General features: G+C 36.3%; 1 protein-coding gene across 1 annotated transcript; it reads left to right on the top strand.

Annotated features, from left to right (window-relative positions):
• The first annotated feature begins 1,917 nt into the window (after positions 1-1,917).
• On the top strand, positions 1,918-8,288 carry LOC148871396 (uncharacterized). The gene is made up of 4 exons (XM_088973015.1): positions 1,918-3,452; positions 5,377-5,532; positions 5,637-6,317; positions 6,791-8,288. The coding sequence occupies exons 1-4, from the start codon at positions 3,111-3,113 to the stop codon at positions 7,892-7,894; spliced, it is 2,283 nt and encodes a 760-aa protein (XP_088829141.1). The 5' UTR covers positions 1,918-3,110; the 3' UTR covers positions 7,895-8,288.
• The last annotated feature ends 3,384 nt before the right edge of the window (positions 8,289-11,672 follow it).

Genomic DNA, 11,672 nt, shown 5'->3' with positions numbered 1-11,672 from the left:
TATTAGAGTATCTACAACAATGTGTCATTTATGCCATATTTGCAAGTGCTTATTCAAAATAAGTGCTTATTTGGGTCATTAAGCATTTATTAGTATTTGTGAAATAAGCTCAAAATAAGTGTTTATTTAAAAAAAAAGGGCTTATTTTTTAAGCTCAAATTTCCAACTTTTTGTTAAGTGCTTATGCATTTATTCAAAATTTTTCTTCCAAAATTATCCCTAGTTGAATTTTAAAATACCACTTATAAATTATGCCTAGTTAAAATTTATAAAAATACTTTTACAAAAAGTGTTTTTATTAAAATGCTTTCATAATAGTAATTTTATTGTACTTTTACAAAAGTACTTTCGCAAAGTGTTTTCATAAAAAAGCACTTTTGTAAAGTGCTTTCATAAAAATACTTTTATAAAAGTTCTTTCATAAAATTACTTTCATAAGGGCAAAATAGTTACAAATGCCTATTTAAGTGCTTATTGGAGAAAAAGATTATCAAACATGTCAAATGCAAATAACTGCCTATTCCAATAAGCACGTATTTTAAACTTAAGCACTCCCAAACATGACCTTAAAATGAATTGGGATCTGCTCCTCCCAGAATGCCTCACATCAACCTCACAGCAGCATCCCACCATGTATTAGGAATATCTCCTATGAATAATAATAAACAAGAACTGGAGATATTATTGATGCATGATCCAATTATATTGTGAGATTGGTGTCAGAAGCAAATGCAGACTCATTTAAAATGGGTCTATCACATGAGATGGGGTCCCTGACACACTTATTAAATGTGTCATGTAAGGTGATTTGTAAGAATTCAGATTTCCTTCTCACAAGATTAGTCTTCACACCCACCTCACAACACTTGCAGCCTTCTATTTAGAACATCTTCCCATGAATGAAAATGAAAATCTTTCAAATTTACCGCTGCAAGTATTGTGAGGAAAAAATCCAAACTTGGTAAATTAAAAATAAAACAAAATTTCCAGCTTAGCATTTTTTATGAAGAATTTGTGTCAAATGCTTCAAAGGTTTTTCGGTTGGACCAGAGTGAACCGCTATGGTGAACCAGTTCGGCTGGATTTAAACATTATGAACAAATTAAAAATAAATAGCTTGGAGCTGTTGAACAGTAAACGGATAAAGGCAGTTTGCAGCTTTTTCTCATGTCTTGAGGCATCTAATAGTAATTTTCCCTTTAATAACAGTTGAAATGAATGAGGCGAATAACTTGTTGCTTTGTCCTTGTGGACAAGGAGGTTATAAATGAAGTCAAAATTATTGTTACCATGATCAACGTTCGGAGCGTTAAAGTAACATGGTAAAAAAAAAAAAGAAACTTTGTTTAAAATTTAACCTCAAGTAATTAAAGAAGGTTTGAAATGTAATAAAAGTAAAATAAAAGGGTAAAGTGCAAGTACATTGCCTCTACTCCATAATAGATTATAGAGAAAATCTATGATGCGGAAAACGGGAAAAGATATGGTATGGGAGAGTTTTGACCATTGAAAATCCATCCATAAATTTTGATAAATAAATTGGTCAGAAAATTTTCAGATATTATATATTTTCATATCATAATCGAATCCTAAATTTTATACAATATTCCATTAAACATTTTTTAAATCCAAAACTACTCTTTTATGCATGAGGAAGTGGAAACCATTGCCTTTCTAAAAGCTTTGAATCTGGCCCAATTTTCTCTCTTTCACTAAAATTATTCTTGAAGGTGATTTTCAATCATAGATCGCTATGTGTAAGTAGACATATTCAGGGGCTCGGCTTTGAGCTCGGCTTTACATTGTTTCAGCTTTGGACTTTGGATCAGGTCCATTCAAATTTAAACAAAAGCTAACCCTAAATCCATGAAGTGGACAGGAATTACTATCCTCTCTTTGACGAGGTCTGGTTGTCTTTCAAATGAGAGATGCTAACAAGGTTGCCCATAACTTTGTTAGATTAGCATTAGATAAATTTGTTCCTATTGTTTGGCTTATGGATCCATATCTCTCCTCTTATAAAGGATATCTCTTGTTTCAATACCTTTAAATATTGTTTTTTTTTTTTTTTTTGGTTGGTGAATGGATTTTGGCTTAGGCCTGAAAGGAAGAATGGCGGTTCAGCCCAGGGTTAGAATTTCTAGGCCTAAAGTATAGTTGGGGTGGTTGTCAGCTCCGAATTGATGTCAAGGTGGGCATTGATGTATACAGTGAGGGTTTTCTGATATTTTGAATGTTTATAGTTCTGTAGTGGAATTCAGAAATCTACATTGTGTATATCCATACTTTTTCATAAAAAAAACTACCCTTATAATATTTTATTAAACCATTTTTCTTTTTAATTTAATTCTAACATATTTTTCTCAATTCTCGTTCTTTTTTATTGAATAAAGTTCATCTTGAAAACGCCTTAAGAACGATGGGCTCATCAATGATGTGAAAATAATTTGTTCTTTAGGATGGATAATTAAGTATTTTTACTTTTACCGTCAACCCCATTAACCAAAGGATGGAACAAAGTAGTAGAAAGCTAGAAATTCGGGGTACTTTTTGTTACAAAATAACATCAGGGGGTTAAGCACTACCAAGACGTTAATGGGTGACCGAAGAAATTGGGATTTTGATATTTTGGTGGGTCTCATCCCCCCCCCCCCCTCTCTCTCTCTCTCTCTCTCTCTCTCCGCGCTTTCTCCGTCTATTTTTTATATTAATGATCTGATCTTTTATCTAATTCCAGCTACTTTTGTGTTTTTTAACGGATATAAATAACGGCATATTCGGCAATTCGTCTCTCCGAGCTGACGACTCTCATTGGTAGAGACACAGAGAGAGAGAAAAGCTCTGAAATTCTACTAAACTGGATTGAATCTCCACACGGATTTCCAATTGTTTTGAAGATCCGTTGCCTTTTTGCCGCAAAGAACTCGCCATTCCGGCGGGAAAATCTGTTTTTTCTTGTTTCAGGCGAAGTGGTTAACTGACGTAGATATTGAGCTTTCGTCTTCTCAGTTTTCCGGAGTTTTTAGGGTTCATCTGGAGTTCGGTTTTGACTAAAAATTTGGGGATTTTTGAAGGGAATCTGACAATCTGGTGTTTGAATCCCGGGAGGAATGGTGGTGAAGATGATGAAATGGCGGCCATGGCCGCCTCTGTTGTCGAAGAAATTCGAGGTGAAGCTGGTTTTGCGAAGGATGGAGGGGTTTCAGGCTGGGACGGACGAGGGGGAGAAGTCAGGGGAGACTCGGAGATTAATGGTGGAGATCAGATGGAAGGGTCCGAAGGTCGCTTTGAGTTCTTTGAGACGGACGCTGAAAAGGAACTTTACTAAGGAGGAGGAAGCGAAGAGCGATGGGGTTGTTGAGTGGAACGAGGAGTTTCAGAGTGTTTGCAGTCTTTCAACTTACAAGGACAATGTGTTTCATCCATGGGAGGTCGCATTTACGGTCTTCAATGTGAGTTTGGTTTCATTGCTTTTGGTTCTTTTGAGGCTCATCCTTCTCTTTTTACGATTTTTCGGTGATTGTTAGGGATTTCGGTTTGACGAAGACTTGGAGTGAAGGAACTCCTGTTCTATCAGTCTCTGTTTTTCCCCTTCTCTATTCCTTTTTTCTTTTAGTCCCTTTTCCATATTTTTGTGGGGTTTCAATGAACAAGATTAACGTTTGTTGTTCAATCTTATTTTGCCTTTGATCAAGTTGTTCTTTTTTCCAAATTTTCGATCTCTCCATCTTCTTTGGATTTCATTAGAGAATATTAGGTTTTAATGGTCATTTGCATCTTCTCCAGTGTTTTTCGGATCAAGTATACCTTCTATTGTGACAAACATACCAATTTTGACAATATTTTGTAGGGTTATTTCATATGAGAGTTATTTTTTTCTTTTTCTTATTTTTTTAGCTTCTTCCTCTCAAATTAATGAATTTATTGATTTTTCCATTGAATTTTTTGAAGGTTATTTTTCCATTGAAATGGAAGTTTATATTTATAAGATAAATTAATCTTCTGACCTTTTATTCTAGGATTTGTCTCTTTTCTTTTTTCTTAATCCTAGAAATTCGGTAGTTTTGTTTTACCCAATTGGAGTGGGACGTCGTTAGTGTTTTATATAGATTTTAATTGGAATTTCCGACTTTGTTTATGGCACCTATATTCCTGGTTGTGTTTTTAGTAACGGGAATTTCATATTGCATTAGTGACATTTATATCCAATTTCTGGATTTAGTTCTGTCCTTTTGGTCCTATTCTAGGCTTCTGTTCGATGTGTTGCAGTTTCTATGGTTTTGGTTGAGCATGCGGCTTTACTGTACTTTTTGGATATAAGAATCTTCCTTTTTTGCTAGGTATTTGAGGTCACCATTGTTGGGATTTGTGGTGAATATGTTTCATGATTGGCAGAAAATGGATTAATGAAATAAATTGTTTTTCTTTTCTGCGTTTGGTATTTGGGATGGTTGGAATATTGCTGATATCTTCTATTTGGTTGTCCCCTGGAATCTTACCAACTTGGCTACCTAGACCGGTGAAGCATATTACTGGAAAATTTTCTGATTCGGTGTACTTAAATGTCATGTAGTATTCATTGCTATCAAAGATTAAGCATTGTGTTATTTGTCGAAAAGGGGAGCTTGCAACTGCTTTAATCTCTTGGCAATAAAATATATTCATTTATCAATAAAAAAAGGGAAAGAAGTAAAAGAGAGAATGTTGCTAAACAAAAAAGAAAGAATAAAGAAAAGAAAATTCATTTTGCGTGACTTCATTTGGATTTAATTAGATTATCTTGGTTTTGGGGATTTTGAAAATTTCCCTCCTTATTTTTTATCATTAAATATGTACATCTTTGAACCCATAACATGCTTAAAGATAACTTTTGTAGAAGTTTTTTTTTTTTTATTTTTTTTTTATAATTGATAACTTTTGTAGAAGTTGATGTTTAATGTCGTCAAAAGTTTTATTTTCTTCTTGATGACTACACCATCTGATCCTTCTATTCATGGGGCTACAAACTTCCATCTAAGCACTAAGCATGTGTTGTTTTGAGATGGAAGGGGCTCAATTTAAAAGTTGTTTCTTTTTTTTTTTTTTTTGAGGTTTTTCATTTTGTTTACTTAACCTTCTTACTTTTATTGGTTCCCCAAGACTTTGAGTTGCTTTTTTCCTTTTTTTTTTTTTGAATTTTAACCATGAAAACTAGGAGCATTACTAGCAGTTGGTATGTTTTATGTTTTGGATGCTACGTTGATTTTGAAAGAAAAGATTTCTGTATGCAACTTTGAGCTTCCGGTACCGTGTTAACTTCTGCATGTTTGATTTCGATATGGTAAATATTTTCTTCTTTTTTTTCTTTTTAATGTAACTGCTTGGTTCTTTGTTCAGGTTTTGAAACCAGGACCAAAGAATAAGGTTCCAGTTGTTGGTACAGCATTATTAAGCATTGCAGAATTTGCTTCTACAGCTGAAGAGAAAGAGCTTGAAATAAATGTCCCTCTCATTCTGCTTAGTGGCAATGTTGATCCTCAGCCCTCTCTTTGTGTATGTGCTTTTGATTATATCTATTTCTTTCCAATTGCCAGTCATATCTCATTTTTCTGGACTTTCCATTTTTCTTTATATTTATAGATTTGTTTTTATCACAGTTATCTCTCAGGTTATTAGAATTGAGAACCACCCAAGAGCATGCAGAGACAGTACCAAGATCGATAGTTCCGGTTCCATTGTCACCTCGGTCTGGAGAATCTATCTCAGCAGAGAGGGATGATTTTTCCGCTCTCAAAGCAGGTCTAAGAAAAGTAAAAATATTCACAGAGTATGTATCGACTCAAAGATCTAAGAAGGCATTCCATGAGGAAGAGGGGAGTGAGGGCAGGTGCTCTGCAAGGAGTGACAATGCTGATTGTATATACCCAATTGACACAGACTCCCTTGATGATTTTGATGATGGAGAATTGGAGGATGGGAAAGGAGATTCTAGTTTTAGGAAGTCATTCAATTATGGTACCTTGGCATATGCAAACAGCACTGAGAGATCATTTTACTCTGACAAGAGGATCAGTGGGGATTATGAGGATTGGATTTACTACAGCAACCGCAAATCAGATGTGAGCTGCTTGCATGTCAAGGATTCAGTGGCATCAATCTCTGATCAAGCTAATTCAAAGCGAAGCATCCTGCCTTGGAGGAAGAGGAAGTTAAGTTTCAGATCTCCTAAATCTAAAGGGGAACCACTGTTAAAGAAAGCCTATGCAGAAGAGGGTGGAGATGACATTGATTATGATCGCCGGCAGCTTAGCTCCTCAGATGAATCCTTTTCTCTAGGGGTACGCTTCCACTCTTTCCTGGATTTACCTTTTCTTTATTAGTTCCTAACCTAAAAGGCCAAAAACTTTTGGTGGAAGTCTGAATGGCATTTTGATGGTTTTCTCACTTGATTTCCATAGGCTCCAATTATTTTTGTCAAAGTAGCTTTGTTGAATTTGGAATCATTGTATCAGCCCCAAGTGGTAGATTGAAACAACTGATTAATGACCCCAAAGAAATACTCATCAAGTAGGGACATCAGAATTAATGATGATTTCAGCTTTCTTTCAAGTTGAAATAACTCATTAAAAATTACTGAACATTCAAAATGATCAAAAGAATTTACCTAACACTCAAAACATTCTGGCTTTGCAAAACAAAAAAGCACAAAACACTTACTGAAAATTCATTACAAATTTTTTATTCCCCAAACTTGTTTTATGACCTAAGATTATGCTAAGTTTGAATCCTAAGAGTGTCAATCTTTTGACAGTGGCACAAGGCTGATGAAGATTCAAGTGCAAATCGATCATCAATGTCCGAATTTGGAGATGACAATTTTGCCGTAGGCAACTGGGAGCAAAAGGAGATTATAAGCCGTGATGGACACATGAAGCTCCAAACTCAAGTCTTTTTTGCTTCCATCGATCAACGTAGTGAGCGGGCTGCTGGGGAAAGTGCATGCACTGCCCTGGTTGCTGTAATTGCTGATTGGTTCCAGACCAACCGTGATGCAATGCCCATCAAGTCCGAGTTTGACAGTTTGATCAGGGAAGGCTCCCTAGAGTGGAGAAACCTCTGTGAGAATCAGATGTACAGGGAGCGTTTCCCAAACAAGCACTTTGACCTTGAGACAATCCTCCAGGCCAAGATCCGCCCCCTTTCTGTTGTCCCTAGGAAGTCATTCATTGGGTTCTTTCATCCAGATGCGATAGATGAGGAGGGTTTTGACTTTTTACATGGTGCCATGTCCTTCGATAACATCTGGGATGAGATCAGTCATGCAGGGATGGAGTGCCCCAATAATGGTGACCTCCAGATCTACATTATCAGCTGGAATGACCATTTTTTTGTCCTCAAGGTTGAACCAGAAGCATACTATATCATTGACACGTTAGGGGAAAGGCTGTTTGAAGGCTGTAACCAGGCTTACATCCTTCAATTTGACAAGCATACAACAATCCGAAAAATGCCTAGTGAAGCACAGACGTCAGAGGAAAAAGCTGCTGGTGATCAGCAGAGAGTGCCTGCTGCAGGGGAATCCAGAACACAGCAGAACAATCATAAGGAAGCTCCAGCAGCAGGGCCTCCAGTACCAACTAAGCCAGATGAATCTGAAAAGGCTGAGGCTGAAGAGGAAGTTATGTGTAGAGGGAAGGAGTCATGCAAAGAGTACATCAAAAACTTCTTGGCCGCGATTCCCATAAGGGAATTGCAGGCAGATATCAAGAAGGGGTTGATGGCAGCTACTCCTCTTCATCATCGGCTTCAAATTGAATTCCACTACACAGAGTTACAACAGCCAGTGCCCGAACCTCCGGCAGAAGCAACATCAGTGGCACAGATGGTGGTGGCAGTGACAGAGGTAGCCTGCTGAGACAGTTGTGCAAATTGTGGGTTGTGATTATCCTAAAATTTTCCATTCTTCTTTTGGTGATACCCGATGTTGAATGGGTCAAGAAAAGATGATCCCATTTTAAGTTTTGAGTGCTCTTTTTCATCTGCAGAGTGCTGTTCTTCTCTACATTGAGCAGGGAAGCAAATAAGGACATCTCTGTTAGATGTGTTTTGTGTGTGCATAAGAGACTGTTACTATATTTTTCATGTCTCTTGTGGTTTAAAAAATGGGTTGATGGACTGGCGGATCATGTACATGGACAGTCTAGTTGTGTCTATAACTTCCTTTTGAGTCTCCAAAACTACAGTTGTAACTTCTAATATCTGTAGAACTCTTTCAAGAATTTCATGAGATATTTAGTTCTTCCAACAAATCCACAAAAAGAACATCCACTGGTAGGGGGTATCAAGAGATGGGTTTTGGACCGGGTCCATATATCCAACCGGGCTGTATCCTGTATGATATAATAATATGCGTTGGAAATTGGGTATGTAGAAATGGGAAAAATCAATGTAAACGGGCTAGTGTGGGTCGGGTACCCATTTCCACTCCTGCATACGTCACAACTCGATCCAGATTGGTTTGGAACCCAAGTGCGATGTTTTTATGGATCCTTTCCTGTCAGTACTTCAAAAGAAGAGAAACCAACAAAAATAGCCGTGGTTTCTTGTTCTTGTTGCAGAGATGAGACACGTGGCAAGTGAGGGGTAAAAGGAACCCTAAACCCTAGAAGCCGAATTTAGTATAGGAGAGAGCGGCAGCAGCTACTACCAAATGTGCACGTGAGCGATGAGCCAGTGCTATGCTGGGTCTGATCACTTTGGCAAGAAACAAGGAAACAAGGCGACCTCTCTGCTACACTATCACTCTGCAAATTCTAGGGTTGTGGCATGTGAGGGGAACTTTGTGCTTTCCTTTTCTTGGTCTATTTGGCTTAGAGCACAGCCAAGGGAGAAAGAAGCTATTGTGGAGTACTATAGATTCCTCTCTTTGTGGTTGTAAAGATGTCAGTTTGGGAAGTTGAGGAAAAGATTCTTTGATTTGTTTTGATACTCACCTTTCTGGGAAAGCTGAAAGCTCTGCCAAGTTCATCCTTTCCTTCACCCTGTTATCATATGTAAAACAATTGTTCTGATCCTCTTCCATCTCAGTAACAGACAAATAAGAAGCTCTAAGTTGGAATCTGGGCTTGAGCTGGAATCCTCAATGCACAGTCCTCTTTTTACAGGTGGCAGCCAAGGTTTTTAGTTTCAGAGATTTCAGCTGTTATGGGATTCCTGGGGATCATTTGGTAACAGATGAAGTGGCTGAAAATTGAACTGAATGACTTGCAGCTTTGTCATTTAGTAAAATAAATTATCACTGAGGTTTTAAAGTCCTTAATATTTTTTATTTAATTATTTTATAAAAAAAAAAAAACAATAAATCATTCAGTTCAACAACTTCAGCCGTTTTCAATTGACCCCAATTTTAGGTAAAATACTTTCAATAAATATTAATTGCTTTATTACTGGAAAAATTATACAACCAATCAGCCAGTATAAAAAAAGTGAAAACAAATCAGATGGGTTATTATCATAATTCATGGGAGATTGTAATTGGTCAAAGCCTTATTAATATCATAAATTTTCCAAAGTTTTTTACATAAATAATTTTAGAAGAAAGAAGTGATTATTGAAATTTTAACTCAAACAAATCCACCCATTATTTATCATATTTCCATGGCTGTAAATTTAAAACCATGATGACAGAACAAAATGGGTTCACATGGTTTTCCAATGATGATGCCCTTTTCATGTCATGTGGCAACCACCCATGATCACCAAGGATGTGACAAAAGGAATAAAATTTTTCACTTATTTTATTAAAAAAATCAATGAAATTGATGGGTTAGTTCAATTGGAAAGAATGTGAGGTGGGCATCCCTAATCTTGGCCATCCCCATTCAAACGAACGGTCTGGATCCTCCATGTCATTCATATTCCCTTCTATCGTACGGTACTAGTTGCATCAAAACACAACCATACACTCAAACAGAAACAGTAGCTGTCTCGGAAATGACTTGGAATCCAAGTGAGCTATGACAGGCAGAGGGGCACTAGTCCCTATTTAAAAAGCAAAAAACCATTTACTGATCAAAGAATCTATGGGCCTCTAGAATGGTTGTAGTACAGATTACAGAACAAAGTCTAAGTCAAGCTCACGAGAAAGGGTACTGTGGCACTGCAAGTTTGCAACGAGAATGGGGCATCAACCATCACGAAAGGGAAGCTTCCTTTCTCTATCAGCTCAGCTCTCAATATCTTCACATGCTTTCATGCTCACGGGAGAAGATACTGGCATTGCAACGGTAATGGTGATGGACTCCCACCATCACCAAAGAAGCTTCCTTCCTTCTCCTAGCGGTTCAGCTCACATGCTTCTTATTCTTAATCCAGACCATTTGGGCAAATGGATTTTTGGGTAGCCTTAATAAAGATCAACTCATCTGATGAAATCAACAATTTGAGCAAATGGTAGGATGATTGGAGAGTTAGTTCAGTTAACACCCTCAAGTAGGAATCCTCCATAGTCCACATCAGTCCAGCAAATGTGGGGTTCACGGAAAATTTATTTTCCCTACTGATAGCTATTTATCTTGGAAAAGTTACCAACAATTTGATGGGACAAATGAACTCATTTGATAATGCCTTTTATGGCTAAAATGGTCATTTTATTATTTACTAGGGAACTAAAAGAACATGGGTAACTTATCAGGTAAGTATTTCCTAGGAAACACTTAACCAGGTAACATTTATCTAAATAAATAACTTCCCGAAAAGCAGACAGGCCTAAATACATAGAAGTGATGTTACATTGCAGAGAATCAAGGTTCAAAATTTTGTCACGTATCAGTCAATACGTACAGTATCTTGGGGTTTTCAGCACGAGGAACGTATCACATCAATGCCATATCGGTACTATATCGACGAGTTTCGGTTGTGTCGGCCAATATGCTATCGATACATGATGACTTTATTGTTATGGAAACGCAAATAGAAGTGGTTTTGAAATAGAGCTTCTAAACTCATCTCCAAAACCCTATTTCTTCCCCAAACCCTCCAGAAAGCTTCTTAACCTTCCTAGAGACTCAGATCTTGCAAAAAATCCGCTAAAACATCTATAAATTTGCAAGATTCAACAAGTGTTTTTGCATTTTTTTTTTACATTTTTAGCCAATGTTTTTGGGGTTTTTTTAGTTTAGATCCTTAAAAGCATCTTTATGTATTGGTATGCTATTCTTGTGCAAAAAATCTTACTTATTTTACTGCTATATGTAGATTTTTGTGAATATTTTAAGAAATTCTAGAATAGTAAAAAATCTGAAAAATGAAAATTTTAGGTTTTTCTTGTGATCTACCTCTTAAAATTGATTACATTGTAGATCTATAGATAATCTACCATGTCCATAGATCAATTGAAATTTCTTCTAAATATTTGACTTTTTTAATTTTTGGAATTATATATATACATATGTATGTATATGCATATAAAATTTCTTCAATTTTATGTGATCTAACCCTATAGCTTGTGTATGTTGTAGAACTAAGACAAATCTAGAATGGCCCATAATTCCATACACCAATATATTCAAATATTATATGAAACTTTTAGTTTATTTTTCCTTTTTAGCTTATAAATATTTATTTATTTCTCTAATTTTTTGCTATGATTTAAATTGTAATAAAAAGTATTTACAATAAACATATGGATGATC

This window comes from Nelumbo lutea, chromosome 2 (assembly GCF_056320005.1).
Source record: "Nelumbo lutea isolate HS-2025 chromosome 2, American lotus-T2T, whole genome shotgun sequence".
Lineage (NCBI taxonomy): Eukaryota > Viridiplantae > Streptophyta > Magnoliopsida > Proteales > Nelumbonaceae > Nelumbo > Nelumbo lutea.
The sequence above is the reverse complement of the archived record's forward strand: the minus strand, read 5'-3'. Positions and strand labels throughout refer to the sequence as shown.